At 31.0% G+C, this 21,320-nt stretch overlaps 1 protein-coding gene across 4 annotated transcripts in view; it reads left to right on the top strand.

Annotated features, from left to right (window-relative positions):
* Nucleotides 1-19,286, top strand: part of LOC134718010 (potassium voltage-gated channel protein Shal-like) — a 79,874-nt gene extending 60,588 nt beyond the window's left edge. The window contains exons 3-6 of one of the 4 annotated variants that reach the window (XM_063580512.1): nt 3,279-3,293; nt 7,034-7,216; nt 8,572-8,739; nt 13,261-19,286. In XM_063580512.1, coding sequence (XP_063436582.1) covers nt 3,279-3,293; nt 7,034-7,216; nt 8,572-8,739; nt 13,261-13,539 — 645 coding nt within the window. In that variant the 3' untranslated portion in view covers nt 13,540-19,286. The remainder of the gene's footprint in view (nt 1-3,278; nt 3,294-7,033; nt 7,217-8,571; nt 8,740-13,260) is intronic. The other 3 variants (XM_063580520.1, XM_063580527.1, XM_063580532.1) reach the window with 3 other exon arrangements.
* The last annotated feature ends 2,034 nt before the right edge of the window (nt 19,287-21,320 follow it).

The raw sequence follows: 21,320 nt of genomic DNA, 5'->3' as shown, positions 1-21,320 counted from the left end.
TAGATAACGATGGATATGTTCAAGTTGACGTAACCACAACCACGTCCTCATTCTCTCGAATATGAAATCACAGAAGTAGACTCTGCAAGCAATTTTTAACTTCATTAACAGTACGATGGTTGCCTCATTTGGAAAAGGGTCTGCTTGTTCGTGTTTGCTTATGGGTTTGATTTCCTATGTTGTGATTTATCTTTGGTCATTTTGTTTCAGTTACTCAAGAGATTTAATATATCCAAAATGTTCTACCTCTCTTTTATGAAAAATATTAACATCGGTTCAAAATGTTCAATTGACCTATCACGTTCACTGTAAGCTTACAATTATGTGTATTGTCAAAGCGAGGTAATCAAAATTTGAATCATGTCTTTTATCATAAAAAAAGGAAAATAACAAAAATGCCATTCAAAAAGATTCAAAACGGAAAGTCCTTTATCAGATTGCACAAACAAAAACAGTCTAAATAAAACAAATCAAATCAAATGAATTGAAAACATCTGTCAAATTCCTAACCATGTACAGGCATTTCCTTATGCGGAAAATTGTGGATTGAACCCGGTTTCACAGCTAAACCTCTAACTTGTATGATAGTCGAATATAACTTCATAATGTTGACAATGAAACATTTACACTTTTAAATGCAAAAAAGGCCAAATTGAAGACAATTACAAGCAATTAACTTTCACAAAACAATGACTTATAACACTGCATTTAAAATATCAATAAGACGTACTACTGCTTTATTGGTGGGATTTTTCTACACAGATCAATGTTGACAACTAAGTGATTTAAAACAAATATCGATATAAAAAGGCAACAGTAGTATACCGATGTTCAAAACTCATAAATCCATGGACAAAAAACAAAATCGGGGTAACAAACTAACGACATAACACTAAAATGTAACACACGATATTCGTTGTCCTGTACAAAATCGAATCTTCACAGTTTTTATAGACTGACGTTTGACTTGCTTGACCGTACTTTATAATGTTTATTAACAAAATTTCATAAGGTCATGATGTGGTCATCACAGACATTTATTAGAATGAAGTATTGTCGAAGAAAAAGTTTACATTATAGTCTTAAATTAAGCAATTCAGGCATGCGGTTTTGGAAACATTTAACAAACTCATCATAGATACAAGGCATACAATTTTGTACTCCAGACGCGTGTTTCGTCAACGATATACTCATTTGTGACTCTTAAATAGAACAAAATTGAAATGTCACAATAAATTAAAAAGCTCAAGGGATTAATGACCTACACTTCCGAAAGGTTATGACAAATACTGCTAAGGTACTCTCCTCCTGGGTTAGAAAATCCTAAGGATTTTGAATAATACGAAGTTTCTTAAAATAAGTTTTTTAAATAGTGAATATGTGTCTTAATTTTTTCTTTAATTGTAAACTTTTGTGGTCAGTAGAATATGTTATTATCATTTATATGATATATATATATATATATATATATATAGACGTGTGTCTCCATCTTCAACTTATTATTTATAAATATGTTTTTATGATTCATAACATAAAAAGTACATGTTAGCTGTACAAAATGCGCATTTGGACAATCCATGTCTCTTCAGTGATGCTCAAGGCAATTCGATTATAATTCACCAATTGGCCTTCAACAATGGGGAAAATCCATACTCTATAGTCAGATGTAAAATGCCCTGACATGAAAAATGTAAAAAAGAAAACACGGCCAAACGTGTGCAATATATTTACGAAAAACAAATATGACAAACATAGACCAACGGCAACCACTAAGTTATAGGCTTCTGACTTGAGATAGGCACATAAAGATTGTGGCGGGGTTAAACATTTTTGTGATAGTAAAATCTTTCTTTCACCTGGGACAGTGGTGTTAAAGCACAACATTATAGAACACTGTAAAATTCAGTTTCAAAAAAATAGAATAACAAACATACTGAACTCCGAGGAAAACTCAAAACGGAAAGTCTCTAATCAAATGGCAAAATCAAATGATAAACCACATCAAACAAAGACTGTCATATTCCTGAAAAAATGGCTTTACTGAATAAATCGATACGCAGTACAAATAAAACGAACTAACAGAGAAACAAAAGATTCAAAGCACCGAATATAAGAGTACTCTCGGTTGTTTTAATAAAATATCAATCAGTACACGTCCAACGGATTAAGTATAGTATAAAGACGCATGATCTTGTGCAATACCATAATATAAGTACACAATGTCGACAGGATGTACGACTACAAATAACTGTAAATATATACAATGTATGCTAAGTTATTTGTAATTTTTCAAACTCAACAATAATGTTGGTAATGTTGGTACCGATAAAAGCATTACTGAGGTTTTTTTTAGCCTTTTATGTTCCCCCTGTGCCTTGAATGAAAAGATGGTTATACTTTGTTCGTAGTATGGTTTCTGTTTAGCAAAATGTGAGACTGCAATTAAACTTTTGAAGTTATAAAATTTCTTTAAATGACTTGTGAAAATAGAGATTTGAAATCATTGCATGTCTTAAAGATCTCCCGAATTTATTTCTGGTATTTTGTTGGGTTGGTATTCTTCGAACAATAGTTTTTTGTTTTATTTTTTTTGGACTAATGCCTTATTCGCCTCCCAACTATTGTATGGTCTTTGATATTATCTTACATATTTATAATATAGTCTTTGTAGTAACGCATTACACGAAGGTTTGATAGTAGTATTCTTAACATCAGCTTTCTTGGTAGAACTAACTGACATCATAGTGATGCTCTTTTGATATGCAAATTGTTTCTGATGAACCGTAAAAGACTACGAAAGTAAAACTACGTGCAAAAAGAGTTCAAATCACTCGTTCCTTTTTACCAAAATGAAGGTTTGTTGGAATTTTTGTAAATAAATTAGTTAGGCTGTTACGTTTTATCCTGTCAGCAATACTGGACTTTAAATATCTTGCAGCTTAGATTTTCTGTTATTTTCTTGCTTGTATTACATTGTAAATGATGACAAACACAAATTTATTAGTTTCTGTCGTTTCATGTGCTGAACAAAAAAAAATGAATACCACTAAAGACAGCCTTTCCTCACTGTGGTAATATTTCGCAATTACTTACTTTTCGCCAAAAAAAACCATTATGTGTCTAATGTTTCTTATTTTATTTGGAGACCAAATATACTTTGGGTCTATCAGTTCTGGTTCGTATCGGAGACTTTTGAAATCGGTAGATTATTTTCTTACCTTGTAATTATTATTTTTTATCATTATATCTTTCTTTCCATACAATGATCTTGTCTTCAGAGGTTGGCAACAAGCGTAAGTCAGATGTAACTAAGGTTTTTATAGTATTTAGGCCTAGTTCTGCATGAAATATTTTGTTTGTGCATGGGGTTTCTTAAAACAAATATAATGAAATTCAATTTGAAAATTCTTTGTTTAAAACTTAACTTTATTTGGTGGATGCCAAAATTCTTTAATGGTTATGATATATTAAACCTCTTAACCATGCCATTGGAGTGGGATTTCTAGAGACTAAAAGTATTCAAACTAGCTTATTTGTAGGGAGAGAGGGATTGGTTCAGCTGGAAATTAAAAACTAATGTTTGAATGGGGTTACACAAAACTGGTACTGCAATTTCTCACCCTAATGGTCAACTTTTGATAATGCACAATTTTACAAAGCGTCCATACTACTGTATTTAGATTTTCAAGAGTTGATTTGACATTATGTTCAAAAATTTTCAGAATAATCATTATATAGGTGCCACATATTTTAAAAACAAATTTTAAGTTAAGACAATTTTAAGAACTCAAGTTAAATAAACTACTTTCCAAATTGTAAAAGGTCACTTCGAAAAGTAATCGGTTTATTACAAATTCATATATTCAATCTTTGGTACGAAGTATGACAGCTCATAACTATTTGTGATACGTCAGCCGCAATATACTGATATCTGACTCTTAAAGATACACCTTTAAAAAAAATAGACTAAAATTAGATAACTATTAGGGGTTTTTGCATCTGGGTGTCGGAGCTAATGTATTATTTGCTTGGTAACTTTGGACATTTGAAATTTATATCTATATATATATTATGTGTGAGCATGATAAGACAATTCAATAGAAGTAGGCATCCAATCATAGCAGCGAAATAAAGGGTCTATTTACATGCTACTCGTTTGCTCCGAACAAAGGCTACGTTGATAAGAAATGCTAGAAGATGCCAAGGAGACACTAAAAGTAGAAGAACAGACAAAACCATGACCCCACAGAAAACCGCAGAAAAGACAAACAACCGTATTCAAACACTACGCCTTAAACTCAAACCCGAGTAAAAGAAACCATACCGAAAACCGGGTAGGGCCAAGGGTGCCTTCAGAGGTTGATTTGGAAATGATTATGGTATTTGATGAATCTTTTGATATTTTGTTTGTTAAAAACGTTTGTTACGTATATGTTTATAATTCTGAAAATGACGTTACATAAGCCTCCATCAATGACACGGGGATTTTTAAATTTGTGTTGTGACTAGAACAAAAGTTGACTAGAATAGCCTTCCTCCTGTGACCTAATTATTTAGCGCTACTAGATTAGAAAATTGGATCAAAACTATTACATCAATAATCATAGATGAGATCAGGCCTTTCTGAAATTTCATATAACCATGCCAACTCAAATTATGATCTAAATATACATTATTGTCAAACGCAATAATGATCAGCCCGAGTGCCGTGATCCCAGTTGGATTTTGCTTCTGCAAAATATAGACTGCTTATGCAATTGATTTGAATATGAAACCTGACATATGTTGTATGGTGGCAATTACTGACACAATTATGACCCTTTAGTCTTTCTCATTATATTATCACACTAATTAAGCGTAATTGAATCTGCTTTTAATGATCATCGCAATCCATGTCAAGCATGCCATTTGCCTTTCTCCATAATAGATCGATACATCAACTATAAAAGTAAATTGGATAACTATAAATACCCAGACATTATTACCTTATTTCTGAACTTGCACAAGAAAGTTGACAGCAATGTCTGTTACTTACTTTTATTATGCCTATAAAAAATCTTGCAAAATATTAACGATTATTAAGTTTGTTAGAGACTACAAAGTCAATGCAACAGAGAAATTCTCACAAGTAAAAACTTCTAAAGAGTACAACGCAACCTGTCGACTAAATTTAATACGTATAACGCCGTCCAGTGATAAAATAACCCGATAGATCCAAGACCGATATATTGTCAAATAAAAATTATGATAATTTTTTTTTATCATACTAAGCAATTATTGTACTCTCAAGATGATTTGAAACTGCGAAAAACAATGCCAGAAAACTGATAATTTGTCATTTCGACAACAAATACCTGCACATGTTACTAGAAAAAAAAGTCATTCAATCTGCAGAATTGTCGAAGCATTACGTTCCCAGGAAAATATGCCGTCGTATAAATTATCAGATATTGATGACCATTTTCATCGGCAAAATGTGAAATATGGAAATATATTTGAGATTGATGGGAGATTATTCATTGAAATCTTTTAAGTATCATACAAGCATTTTACAGAAAAATTCTCGCTTAAGTGTATATATTGAATTTATTGATAGCAAACTATAACACTGAACTTAATATGTATGTTGCAGCACAACCTTTTTAATATATCTAACTGTAATTAAAAGGCTTTAATTCGTTAGTTTAGCAGGTTTTATGTGTGTGTTTTATTCTCTTGTGCAATTTCGTTTTCTGTTCTATTGAATTACTAAAAAGGTCTAATGTTTTGCTTTGGTATACTATTATTGTCCATTTTAGTCTACTGTTGACACTATTGCTTTGCGATCATCCGAAATTTCAGGAAGGAATTTTTTCGTACATGTAGGCAACTTTTACATATTGTTATACTGGTCACTTTGACGGTTGTTAATATTTAGTGCACAATATGAATACTTAATGATAGACATTATTGCATATCACATTCTGTGTTATTTACGAGTGTATTGTCTCATTGCTTTATCTTTATCGCTGTTTAGTCCAGTACTCTGTCTCATAGCCAACATACAGGTTAGGTCAAGTATCACAGAAGCTAAGATTATCAACAATGAGATGAGGGACGAAACAGTTAGAAAGCTTGATAGATTGTGATCCATTTTTTTTTATACACAAATTAAAGTCATACAAATGCGATATTTCCAGTTTTTACGACAGTTAAAAGATGTCTTTTTGAAAAGATTTGTGCAAATTAATATTTTAAACAGAGCCCAAATGGCTTTATCTAGATAATGACGCCATGACAAAAGTTGTGTTATATCAGTACTCAACTGGATTCGAATAAATAGCAATAAGGTAATATAAGGCTCATTCTTCTATTTTGTAGCTGATTTCGACATTTGTTTTAAACAAAGTTATAATCGTCCAATGTCATAATTTCTATCCTTATTAAATTTGGAAAATTTGACGGGAACCTTTAAGCGGCAACAGCCCCCCCCCCCTCCCCCCCCCAAAAAAAAATAATAAATAAACAACAACCAAAAGCGTTCATGTGTGATTGTAATATAAAATTACACATATTTGTATATAACAATGTAGTTTGGTTTAGCGGATGTCCTGCACATTTCATTTGCAATATATAGACGCTTTTTTCAATTTGTTACTCTGTATACAAGAACACTTAGACGGGATATATTTTATACATATTATTTCCCTTTTTATAGACAATTTTCAACCTAAAATAAGTCCAATATTGATTTAGTTTAATCAGAATCTACGATAGAAACATTGCTTAATTGTTAACTTTAGTTATTATTTCACGTCACAATCAGGAATGCCATTACATAAACTGCAAGATTTCCAGTAAGGAATTATTCATGGATGACATTACAAATCCGAACTCTGATTTACTGTTTACACTTATCTTATCAACTTTCAATGCGTTTCTTTTTATTTTATGAATTCACTTGTTCATATAATAAAATTTAATTATTTTCCCTATTTCTATCCTCAATTTTGTGAACGTATATTTGACTTTTTTCTTTTTTTTTCTTCTGTAGAAAGCCAGATTAGCACGTATAAGAATGGCTAAAAATGCTAGCGGGGCTGCCTTTATTAGTAGTAAGAAACGAGCAGAAGAAAGATTACGGGCAAAAGAGAGTGGTATAGAACTAGACGACTGTCAAGAAAATTTCTTAGAAATGCAACATCATCATCTACTCAGCTGTTTAGAGAAAACAACGGTAAGATTTGTATTCTTTTGTATGTAATATTTCTTATGTTTAATGCATGATAATGATCGAGTGCAAAATATAACTCCTGCTTTCAGAAAAAAAATTCCAATATATAGAGTTTTGATACTTATTGCATTTAGCTAAAACCTGCATCTGAGTCTTTATACTTTCTCCAGTAAATCATTCATTTTTATGTCAATATTCACCCTTGTTATATGTATGGTGGGTGGTAGTAATCTTGTTCAGTCTTGTTTTTAATTTAAAAAAAAACAACATTTTAATTAAAAGGCGTATGATGTTTTAATGTGTGCAAAAATATCAGTTGAAAAGGTTTCATAAATATAAAATTTTCATTTGTAATATACCAAAAGAACTATTTTATAATGTTGAGATTGGATTAAAAAGTAGATATTATATTGCAAACATTTGGTAACAAAAGCATATAGTACAGTGAGAAACCTTTATTAAAATGCATTCATTATAAAACTCGAGATGTCACATTTTTATCTCATAGTATTCCTTTGTTCCTGTTTAGGAATCATATTTACGGAATTCATAAATATTTACGGAATGCATTAATGAACACTTGTTCATTAAAATTAACTGCCATATGTTTTTGAAAATTTTAGGGGACGTTAAAATACTAGTCAAATTTCTTGAAAATAAGTCATTTATTTGATTAAATACATATATTGTTTGTCATAAGCTGTTCACTAAAGCATGCCACAATACACTAGATAACACACCTACAAATAATTGAATGTAATACAGGTTTTTCCTTTTAACTTTTATCTGCACATGCATTAGCTATGTTTTTATGTCATTAAAGCTAAATTTCAATTTACAGATCAAACAAATACAAGATTGTAATCGGAAAACAAATACTATGGTAAATCTTCACATCATGGCTGGAATTTATATATATGCTTTTTCTTGTATAGATTAGATAAAATTATCAACAAGCAAGTCATTGAAGCACGCATAATTATATATGCACACTTTTAAACTTCCAATTTTTCTAATTTACGTAAAAGCGAATCTGGAATACGCATTTAAACTCCTGTTAATTAGGAGAGAAATGAGACAGCCTAACGTGCATTTGTAAGTTAGAATTCTAAAATTAAACAAAAATCAAATTACCAAAATTTGCTTATATTTATGTAAAGTGTAAAAATAATGTTTATGAAAATATTCAAATGCTATTGGACAAACATTAATAGACAAAGTTTTGAACCTTTGCTATCGTGTCATATTCGGTTTCCCGTAATTATAATCTAGAAAGCGTAAGACGGGAAAGGCCGACTATCATGCGATTGCAAAATTTGTTTCCATCATTATTGTATAGTTGGGATAACTTTTTGTAGGATCGTGCATTTCTTGAATTGGACATGGCTTTTAACGGAGCACCCAATAATCCCTCAGAGACTCCCCCTCCCTCCCCGGACCCCTCCCTTGTTTCCCTGGAGAGGAGGCGTTCCACGGGTTGTTGTTCCCGTAGGTTCATCACACATCGAAGATATTTTGTCAGTAAGGTAAGGTATAGTGTATTCCCATTTGGTCCTTGGGTTCTATTTCGTTAGTTTGCTTTTTTTCACTTGCTTTTATCATCACTTTTGAGAATGGTTTTACTCGTCAGAATTGGCGTTTTCTGTGTATGTTTGGGTATGCGTTGTTGTATATTTGTGTACTCCTCTTTGCTAATGAACACAAGTTGCTTTTTATCAAATTTTCGATTGACACTAGTTTGATTGTTTTCTTACTATATTGAAGATTGTTTTATTCATGCATGCGCATTAACTTCTGTTTTTTACTTATGTGCAATAATTATCTTGATTATCATGCAATATTTCAAAATAAGTTAGCGAAGTTTTGCACTTGAGTTCTACAAATTTATTTTAAAGGTTTGTGTTTTGACTACATGTTAGCAAGTTGTTTGCATACTTAACCACACATAAACATTTATACAATTAATTGTTATTGCTATTGTATCTAACAGAAAGAATTCTACACTGCATACTTAATGAACAAAATAGATCATTATTCATGTACCTATGCACAGTACACTTGATTTTAAGGAACTTTAACCAAGCCAAAAGTGTATATAGCAATATGCACAAAATGAAGTGATTTTTGTACAATTACTTTCTTGAGCGTGGACATCTATACATTGTTTGAAATACTGGGTAAACAAGATTACTGCTACAACATCAACACAGCTTTATAACTAAAGAGTTCTTCATATTTCTGCATCTTTAATTTTGTGCCTTTAATGTTAAGTGCGTTGCTGATGTTTTTAAGTATCTTAGTAAGGTCCAGGGGAGGTAGTGTATACTGCACTGTTGCACCAAACAGAATTTTAAAAGTTAAAACAATCTATATCTAAATATAGGACACAATTCAGCATACAATTTTGTGGTCAGTAACAAAAAAAGTAACACTATTAAAAGTAACTAAGGGTTAACTAAGGATTTTTTTCGTGGATATTTGATTTCGTTGTATTACCAACGTCTAGAAACGAGCCTTAAATATGTGTACTTTATTGGACATTTAAATCCTTAGTTTACGTAAACTCTTTAACTCCACCAATTTGATACCCAAACATGATAATCGATCCACCGTATAACGTCCTAACATTCTTTTTAAATAAGTTTGGATTTTCAATTGTTTTTACATTTTATTATTCTACCAATATAAAAAAAAAAAGAAGATGTAGTATGATTGCTAATGTGACAACTATCAACAAAAGACCAAAATGACACAGACATTAACAACTACGGCCTTCAACAATGATCAAAGCCCATACCGCATAGTCAGCTATAAAAGGCCCCGATAAGACAATGTAAAACAATTCAAAGGAGAAAACTAACGGCCTTATTTATGTAAACAAAAATAACGAAAAACAAATATGTGACACATACACAAACGACAACCACGGAATATACAGGCTCCTGACTTGGGACAGGCACATACATAAATAAAGAACCTTAGTGAGCACGCTCACATACCCCAAATCCCCACATTGTCATTGGAGAAATTAAATAAGTGTAAGAAAAAAAAATTGTATAAGAAAAATAAATTTCCTGCCAATATGCACATCTAAATAGTATGTCCTTATTATCTACAAAGTGTCACGAAATTCTGTTGTGTGGTTTCAGAGGAGTTGAGATGACAAACTGTTGCAGAAGTACATGGAAGCAAATAAGTTCAAAAGGGTGTAACTCCTAAAAAAAATGAATGGTAATTTCCTGTCGATATGGACATCTATGTAGTATGTCCTTATCTACAAGGTATCGTGAAATTCTGTTGTGTGGTTTGAGAGGAGTTGCGATGACAAACTGTTGCAGTAGTACATTAAAGTAAATAAGTTCAAAGGGGCGTAACTCCTAGAAAAAGAATTGAATCGCAATTTCCCGTCGATATGCACAACTACATAGTATGTCCTTATTATCTGAAAAGGTTTCGTGAAATTCTGTTGTGTGGTTTGGATGGAGTTGCGATGACAAACTGTTGCAGTAGTACATTCAAGTAAATAAGTTCAAAGGGGCGTAACTCATAGAAAAAAAATTGAATCGCAATTTCCCGTCGATATGCACAACTACATAGTATGTCCTTATTATCTGAAAAGGTTTCGTGAAATTCTGTTGTGTGGTTTGAGAGGAGTTGCGATGACAAACTGTTGCAGTAGTACGCTAAAGTCAATAAGTTCAAAGGGGTGTAACTCCTAGAAAAAAAATTGAATCACAATTTCCCGTCGATACGCATAACAACATAGTATGTCCATATTATCTGAAAAGGTTGCGTGAAATTCTGTTGTGTGTTTTGAGAGGAGTTGCGATGACAAACTGTTGCAGCAGTACATTAAAGTAAATAAGTTCAAAGGGGCGTAACTCCTGGAAAAAAATGAATCGCAATTTCCCGTCGATATGCACAACTACATAGTATGTCTTATTATCTGAAAAGGTTTCGTGAAATTCTGTTGTGTGGTTTGAGAGGAGTTGCGATGACAAGAAACAGGACTGACGGACGGGTCAAAAACATTATACCCTCCGCAACTCGTTACGTGGCGTATAATAATGTGGCGGGGTTAAACATGTTAGCGGGATCCCAACCCTCCCCTAACCTGGGACAGTGGCATAACAGTACAACATAAGAACGAACTATAAAAATCAGTTGAAAAAGGCTTAACTCATCAGATGGACAAAAATAAAAGTGCACGTGGCCGGGTACTTATACATCCTGACACAAAAAGACACAATGAACATATCTGAGAGTACTCGCAGTTATTTGACAGCTTGTTCAAAGCCACTAACAACTAATAAATAAATCATGCATCTAAGAATTAACTACCATCGTTTAATATCTCCAAACTTTAAATACAAAATCTGAAAAAATTGAAATTGACAGGAACACTGTTTTTGAAAGTCTTTGCATTTCAAGAGAAGGTTCGATAAGGCTCAAATATTATATAAACTTTAAATTAAAATTAAATGCCATTTCATGCTTTAAACAATTTGGAAATAAGTAAATGATATGAAAATAAGATTTTTCAATTTTTTCATGTATTTCAAATTTTTTACTGCATGCAGATGAAGCATGCAAATCTTGAGACACCTACTCCTTGTTGATGTCCCCGGTGTCGATCTGTTTGGAGGTCATGCGATTGGCTCAACTTGTGTGTTTTAATCGTAAATAGCAAATATTTAAGCGATATATAAGGTGATCATCAGTAAAAAGTTAAATCACAAAAATACTGAACTCCGAGAAAAATTCCCTAAAGTCCCTAAACAAATGGCAAAATCAAAAGATCAACCACATCAAACGAATGGATAATAACTGCCATTTTCTTGGCGTTGTACAGACATTTTCTTAAGTAGCAAATGGTGGATGAAACCTGGTTTTATATCTAGCTAAACTTCTAAGTTCTATAACAGCCGTATCCAGTTCCATTATTTTGACAACAATTTTTGAATAAAACAAACAGACATAATAGGCTAAAATGTCAAAGATAGGGGTACTACTAGGGAAAAACTATTGTTTTCCTTTTATCAATACGGCATGCACATTTTTTTGGAAACATATTGTTAATTAATTATAAATAGATTTTTAATGCACATCTGTCACAGTAAAATTGAAACCGTTCATGTTATGAAGCATTATATTATGTTTATTATAACACCAAAATAACCTATATGACTTTAAAGGGGCACTAGCTACGAGATGTATAAAAAATCGGTGTGCAAGCAAGCAGGTTAATAATTCGACCTCATTGAATCCGTATTCATGTGAACTTTAATTTAATCCCTTAGCTTGAGATGGATAAAACGTGAAGTGTATTTGTAAAGTGTTTTAAAGGGAAAAAATGTCAACATTGAAAGTGAAATAGAGATAAATTATTTTATTGACTGATTTGAACCACAAAAATTCCTTCTTATACAATAAAAAAAAACCATGATAAACATTTATTTTTCATATATAATATGAAATTAAGTAGACCTAGAAGTATCCAACGGCACGAGTTTGCTTAATCTATTTATATCTATATTTATGTTAACATCACTTCTATGTTCATTGCATGACTTTAGAGGACAACTCGATAATTAATAAGATGGCGCCTGGAATAAAATACACACTAAACAATGATACGTATTTTCATGCTCTTGCCCTGTTTATTATTTATTTTGGACTTTTAATAGTTTTGGTAAATGTTTTACATTGTTATAAATAAAATATGAGAAGTTGCTTAAAATCGGTCAACATGAATTTGACAACTAGTGCCCCTTTAACTATTATATTGCCGAATCTAGCAACAAAAGCTTTCTAGGCCTGAATGAGAAAGATGCTGTCAAATTTTACAACAATCCCTATTTTGGACTTGTGCCAAAAAAAAGGATATTTATTTATCGGTCTGACATATTATACATGTTCAACTAGTCCTTTACTGTATCATGTAATGTAAGTTCTGAAGTGATTTCAACATTTCGATTCCCTCTTTTAACAACTGATGTAATATTTGCATATATGTCATGTTATTCAATTGTTAATTTAAATTGTAGAGGCACCACAATGATTCAGAACACGAGGAGTTAAATGATATCCAAGTCAGAATTCCATCTGCAAACCGGTCGTCTCGTTCCAGTCTAAACGCAGTTGGTAATGTAAACAATAGTAAATCAAATAACCTCACGGTTACAACTGCAATAGTTAATCTACCAACTCCGAGCACAACACCGGAAATGGAGACACAGGGCACAAGCGGGCCAATGGTGCAACCACCTTCATATACGCAGACGCAAGCTCATAACCCAGAAAGTGTAAGGATCTCAACGTTATGATGAGAAGTATTAGTATGAGAATGAAACCGATTTGCTCATAGTCTGTGATTTTGTCGACTGAATGTGATACAGAAGTAATATTTCAAATAGTTTTGAATGGCTGAAATAAAGTCGAGATGTTGTCAAGACCAGGAAAAGTATTTTCTATACAGAAGTTAGTAGAAAACCGATAGAACAATCAAAACTGGAGGATACTGTTTTTAAACCAAACACAATAATTACAATTGTTGGTAAATAGAAGAAATAATATCCATATTTTAATCATGAATGACGTGTTTGAACCTCCATTTGTGCACAATCCCAATGAAAGTGATAACGAAATTGATGGCCTAAATCGGAATGTTTCACTTTGAATGGTCAAACAAAAACCTGGTGTTTTCCTTAGTTGGAGGAAAATAGCGAAACCTATTCATTTAATAATTATGTATGATATTTACAATACTTTTTTTTACATTTTCATACCATAGATTTTTCCTGCTCACATATTCTACATAAATGGTAAGCGTTTGTATATGAAGGATGGAAGCACAAAGTGAGATGTGGAATATATGACATTCATTATAATGTACATTTTTATATAATTGTTATTTAGATTTTTCATATCCATTATACCATTTTTTGTCCAAAACAATCCAATCAAAACAATATCACTGTACAATACATATATTCATTATTTCTCTACGTTGTTTAACCATTTTTCAACGCTTGTTATCTTCATTATAAAGATTTTGTAGTGTAATTAGGATCATTTGTAAATGCATCATTTTGTTTTACAAACATACATATCCTAATACTTAAAGGATGTTTTTTTCTGAAATTATTAAGATTTAAATGAAGCTTAACAAAAGGTGGAAATAATATTTTTCCAACTCATTTTTGAGGGCCTGATCTTTGCCTCAACTTTTTACAACCGATGCAATAGTGCCAGTTCCTGTTTTATCATTGAATCAATAAAATTCAAATCTTTTCAAATTGAAGTAATGGCTCTCTTAATATGATGTTATCGGTCTTAAGTATTAATGTTAATTTGACATATACTCGAGCTACCATATACACTTTACACTACCTTGACTATAGAATTAAAACGCCTTCAATTTGTTTTTAAGTTCATTGTAAAAAACATAAAGGTTTTTTGTGTAAACACGAATAGATTCAAAATCTTGAAATTGTAGTTTATATAAATATTACTCTGGATTTCAAGTAATGTTAGACAAGAAATTGATTAGACAATCAGAAACATATGGACCATACTCAATCTAGTCAAAAAGATGAAAAAATCAGAAATATTTAATGCAAATTCTAAAGAGTGTCACATTATGCTATTCAAACTTGTTCTGCTTGTTAATTGTCTGCAAGGATGGTAAACAAAATATGTCTCACATTGATTTTTCTTACACCTTCTTCAAAATTTATAGATATATAAGATTTGTTTCCTTTTTTATTACAAAAAAATCGCATGCACAATTTTACCTTTTACGCATATATTGCACACACCAAGGGTTTGAATGTTTACTAAAAGGTTCATCGTGTGTGACTGTAATAACGATTGAATGAAAAATACATTATTATTAAAGTGCTTTGTGTATACATAATTAACGTGCCAAAAGACAAACAGTAACGCTGACAAAAATAGGATCACAATCATTTGTTAAACACAGCTTCTTCCTTCTACTAATGATTATTTTTTTCGATAAACAAACTTCATATTTTAATAAAATATCGTTCGAAAATGTCGCTAACAGATATAACAGTTTTCACTCATGGTTGTACTGAATTTCTCTTTTTCGTGGTGTACAGTGTTTTAATAACTAAATTATTTACGTATTGATCATGTATTGCTTGCTACGCACTCTTCAAGGCCTAGATGTGTTCTTCGTGTACCCTCTTATAGTTCACTGACTACAAATAATTAAATTGTAAATTATCTTATTGTTAGATTAAATTTCAGGTTTTTTCTCTTATCGAAATAGGCCATAAGACTAACTATATGATTTTATATTTATTTTTGTCATCTTTTCTCTTGTTTTGATTTACAAATACTCTGTACATATTTGAGTTTTAGGGGGGGAACGTCTAAAATAAGTTAATCAAATGCACATTGTTGTGTGTATTTTTAGATATCCAGACTGTCGTGAAGTAATTATTATATCGATTTGTCTCCAAGACACTAGCAATCGAAGTCGTAATTGGTTTAACTTATTGCCAGTCTGTGACAGATCTTATATGTGTAAAATATTAAATCTGTAACATATAACAACAGGTGAAAACCATTACAATATTTGAACACAAGACTTGAAAATCCTCGGCGAACGTCTAATCGTTTATAAATTCACCAGCAGTTGAAGAGAAATGTCTTAAAATAAAGTGTATCTCCTTTTTGTTTGTATGAAACCTTTCTTATATTGAATCATCAATTAAGATCTTTTAATAAAGAATAAGTATGTTTACCGAAGAAATATTTGCTTTTATGCTGAAGATAGAATCGTCTTTCGTTCTGAGCGACTTTCTGAAATCAAAGGAAGGAATCTGTTTCTTGATTTCTGTAAACGTGTCTGTCACTTTTGAGATAGCTGATACAATTTACCCGTATACAACATATGCCTATAAGATATAAGAGAATAAGAAAATATCGCAAACCGTCGTTTTGTCTTGCATTTCTTCTGGTTGGAACATTCCAGTCATTATATAATATCTTATTCAAATAGTGAATGCCAGGATATATTTATCAAGATAAACAATAGATGATGACAACACAATCATCCACATGAACGCCAAAATACTTTCCCATAACTGAATATTTCCTGCATATGTTTTTTGTCCTTATTATATATGAGATGATTTTGGTTGTTTTATCATTAAAAGCAATACAAAACTTTTTTTATTATAAAAGTTAAATATAAAAATATAATTTTGAAATATCGTTTCCAATACTTTGTTTCGTGGTTGTTGTCAGATGCCGTTGAAGGGGTCAGTTTTAGTTTATTTGTTTATAAGTTGAAGAAAGTTAAGCGACCTTTTTTAACATACTAAAAGAGTGGATGCCATTCACTGGTGTTTAGTTTGTATTTCTTTAAGTATCCATTTGAGTAAATAGAATTGTATGTCAATCCAAAAATATATGCCTCTTAAACTATTTCTCTTCATGATTATAATAATTATAAATACTATTTGTTGAAAGCACGTCAATATAAACGATAGTTATTGAAGACTTTCGAAATTAAACATAAAACCTTTCTTGCATGTTTTATTCTGGAAACAATATCTATAGTACATAACCTCTTAAAAGAATATAACATGATGTTGGTCAGACTACATTGTTTTATTTTCTAAACTTTAACTATTTTCTATATTTCGACAAAGATACATCATTTTTTTTCATGTCAAATTATAAAAGGAGTCACACATGTGTTCGGAAATACTTCTTTACTATATTTGATCTTTGTTTATGCAATTACTAGTAAGCAATTAAGCATTGGTGTTTTGTTTACAGTAAACCAACTTATTTTCACGGATACTTTATTTCGCGTTTTGACCTTTCTTGACCACTTCACGGCTATTTAATTTCGCGATTTTCTGATTTACTTGAGGAAGTTTAATAAGGAAAGATCCAATGTTTACATATTCGCAACGATTTATATTCGCGTTATTTTTCTTCTCGCGAAAGTCACGAAAATAAATCGCTGGCTAAAATAAGTTGGTTTACGGTATTTTCCTTGTTTTGTGATAAGCTCAATCAAAATTGTTTTAGGTTAGAAATTACTTGTAGAAATAGTTAACTCATAGTTATAATTTACTTGAACAGTGGTTCAAAAGTTAGTTATACATCACATGACCCTTATGTGACCAAAATATTTGAATATAAGTAAAACCATGACGTTGACAAACTATTGTTCTATTCTTAAGGTGGTACCTAACACTTTCACTGATATCAATTTGGCTCGTTTAATTTTGATAAAATTTTGACAAAGTATTTACTTTGACCCTTTAACAGAAATATAAAAATTTCATAAAATTTGAACCAACCGTTTTGTCCGAAAAATCACACTGGTTATATAGCAGTTTGACAAACACCAATTTTGATCTTCGAGAAGCTTCCTATTCTCTTACAACACAACGTAATTAAAACGTTACTCTGACTTTACAGAGTTAACTCCCTGTAGTGTTAGGTACCACCTTAAAAAAAATGAGACAGTCTTAAACAGCAGCAATATGTTTAGATATAAACATGTAAATTACATTGATAATACAAATGGCGATAATTCTTTGTAATAATAGTGTTGTGATGTGTTTTCAATACACTAAGAAGGTATACATAGATCAAGGTACATAACTCATACCCAGTAAAAGGGAAGCAACTCTTTAAAATCAGTGATTCGCTTGTGACAGTAATTTTTGTCAACAATTTATAAGCTTTTAAATAATACTGATAAATGTACTTCTGATTAACGTGAGTAATTTTAACCATAGTAGAGATTAACTATGGCAAAATGACATCACTGATTTATGTTTAATCTCATTCAACCTAATTCTAACGTTAAAACATATTTTTTGTAATAACTAAGAAAAAGGCATTACTGTCTTGGTCGCTCTCTAGTTACATTGCTTTTTATGAAGTATCAGTAAATAAAATGATTGCCAAAAGTGCTAGTTTAATCAATGGCTATTGTGTCTTCTGTGTAAATTTTAATTTATTAAGAACCAGACCTGGCACTTCATGCAACTGAACAAATCTTTTATGTGAATTAGCATATGATGCATGTAGAAACATATTTTTTAATTGTACAAATACCAGTTAAATTTTAACCGTTCTGTCTGTTATATATTTATTTTTATTAGAAATGTTGACACTATTTGCTATGTTTGTCAACAATATTTTGCAATAATGGTATGTCTGTGCGAGTAGTACACATCGTGTGCATTTATTGTGTGACATACATTTATAATCCATGTGTAGATATTGAACAACCATGAGTATTTTTATTCCTTGTCAATAAGTTGGCTCAATTTTATGAATGTTGTTTTTATATTATTTGAAAAGCTGTGATTTCATGTTAAACAATACATCCCATATTTTCAATGCTGTGCAGTGTTTTGTTATGTTTTAGATACAAATTCATTGTTTGAGTGTAAGTATGAATGATTAATGAAAGAATTTATTTATTTGTTATAAATGCCTTTGTTTTGAAACTACTCTTGAAATTGATAAGAACCTATTTAAAAGTTATACTATTAAACTGAATTCTCGTGACTAAACAAAACAATTAGTTGACCCATGCCCTACAAATATTTGTTATTCGTTTACCCTGTCTAGATATTATGACAAAATTTGCTTTCCAATTTTCACAACGATTAAGATATGAGTGTCACTACTTTTAACTTTCATTCTTTCAATTTAGTCAATTTTCATCATTTTATTCTGCATTCTATTGAATGTTTTTAAAAATGAAGATTTACCATATCATGTTCTCGTATCATAAAAAAAATTAAAAAAAAATCCAAAGGATTATTGTTTTGGGAGATTCAATCGAACTTTACCTTCCAATATTTGAAAGGTGACACAATCCCAGCCTCTAGTTCGAGTAAGTTTATCAAAAACAAAGTCATTTATAGCATTTTGAGAGTTCACTGGTTGCATGATTTTTCCTTTCTTTTCCAATATTCCAAATACCAATATTGGAATATTAGTAGATAGTTTAACTATTCCCGTTGTTACTGTTTTTGATTACGAATAAAATCCCATTCAACTTTTTCGAGTTATTTATTTAAACTTTTCGTTTTACTTAATTGTTCACGAATGCACGAAAAAAAAAAAAAAAAAAACCAGGTATCTTGGCCGGCTTAATCAACCGAAAGCAAAAATTATATCTATTATCACTTCTAATATCATGGACTAATTTTAGTTTTTTTCAAATCCATTTATGAATGAGACAAAACTAATGATTTACATAGAGGTTTAAAAGCACAAAAAAATAAAAGAAATATTTATATTCATAACAAATATATAATCATCGTAAGGATTCCTATCATCGGGTACAATAAAGGAAGCGGATTATGCGCTCATTGTGTCTTCTGAGGTTAAAGTACCTGCTAAACTTTATAGTTTTAGTTTGAACAAAAATTGATAAGAATTTTGTTGTTGTTGTGTCGATACCTCTGCTGGACTGCTACTTTTTTCGAAGGTGTCATTAGCTCAGTAGTCGGGCACTGGTATGATTTACATCATAACTTTCATCAATTGTTTCGGGATAAAATCAACAGTTATTACGAAACTACATTTCCAACTCCCTTAGGCAAAGTTAACCTTGGTTTATTTGGCTATTTCTCAAGTATTTATCAATAGTTCCCTTTAACAATGTTCAATGAGAAACCTTGATCGTTTCTCCAATAAGATTAATATGGAAAAGTAATTCGGATGCTATAATTTTATAATGTAATATTTTTACGTTCAACCAACATATTTTGGAATGTCAACTTGATTTAAAAATAACTGCTTATTATTTAGATTTGCTTTTCGTCTTCTTATTCGAAATAATTGGCAGCTTTTTGTGCTATATAAACACACATCAATGATAATAACTAAAAATATCTTAAGAACGTAACAACATATTACAAATCAACAAATCGACACAAAAAGGAACATAAAGTTAATGGCAGGTTATTTTACCTGATTGATAACACGACAAAAGCTCAAGTATGTGTAAAAGTTTTCTGTAGTAATCATCCAAATACACAGTTCTTTGAATCTGCAATATCAGGTCGAACGTCATCAAGTGGATACAAATGGGTTTTTATTGGGTCTTTTCTTAGCGATAATTAGATTAAGTCAATGTGTTTTAAAAATCAAGCAAAAGGGTTGTCTAGGTTCTCTGAAATTGTATGTATGGTTTCAGAAAAACAACAGTGTAAAAATAAAGCAGGACAACTAACATCAATATTTATGTATGTTATTCATATTATGAAAACTGCTTGATAAAGAAAAAAAGTAGTTGCAATTATGTGGTCAATCTTTACTTTAAGATGACGGCCTCATGGTCAAAATACTGGCTGTTATATATTATATTTTACAATTTCAATCTAAAAGATTAAGGATATTTGTTAAAAAAAGTGAAATTACAAAAAGAATGAACTGCAAGGAAATCCCCAAATTCGAAAGTCATTTATCAAATGGCACCACCAAACGCTAAAACACATCAATCAAATTGAAAACAACTAATTTTTTTTCACTTGGTACTGACATTTCCATATGTAGAAAAGGGTGAAATAAAAGTGGTTTTATAGCTAGAGAAACATCTCTCTTGTATAACAGTTGCATATAATTCCATTATATTAACAAAACTGTGGGAGGAACACAAACAGACATAAAAGGTAAAAATGTAAAAACAATGTACAGCAGGCAGCATTCTGTTATAATCTCAATCAATATTAAAACAATCAAAATATGTCAAAAAAGATTGGAGAAGACGTTACTAAGTTGAACAACTTGTGTCTAATCCATATGTCATTTTTTTAACAATACAATATGTTTAAACTAAACAAAGATTAACAAAATATTCTATAGATCAATATTCACTGGAATAAGGATACTTCGTTCAGTGCATTCACAATAAGAAAGAAAATGAAGCCAACATATTATTTCGCGTTCATTACACCATATACATTTCGTTTCATTATCGTTCACACTTTGGTGACCTTGTTGTTTGCATGTATACAACTAATACAACTAAACAGGAAATAGAAAATACCCCATTGTAACATGCATACCTTGACTTTGGGCAAACCTA

This window comes from Mytilus trossulus, chromosome 1 (genome assembly GCF_036588685.1).
Source record: "Mytilus trossulus isolate FHL-02 chromosome 1, PNRI_Mtr1.1.1.hap1, whole genome shotgun sequence".
NCBI classification, from domain to species: Eukaryota; Metazoa; Mollusca; class Bivalvia; order Mytilida; family Mytilidae; genus Mytilus; species Mytilus trossulus.
Note: the sequence above shows the minus strand (reverse complement) of the source record. Positions and strands in the feature narration are given on the sequence as shown.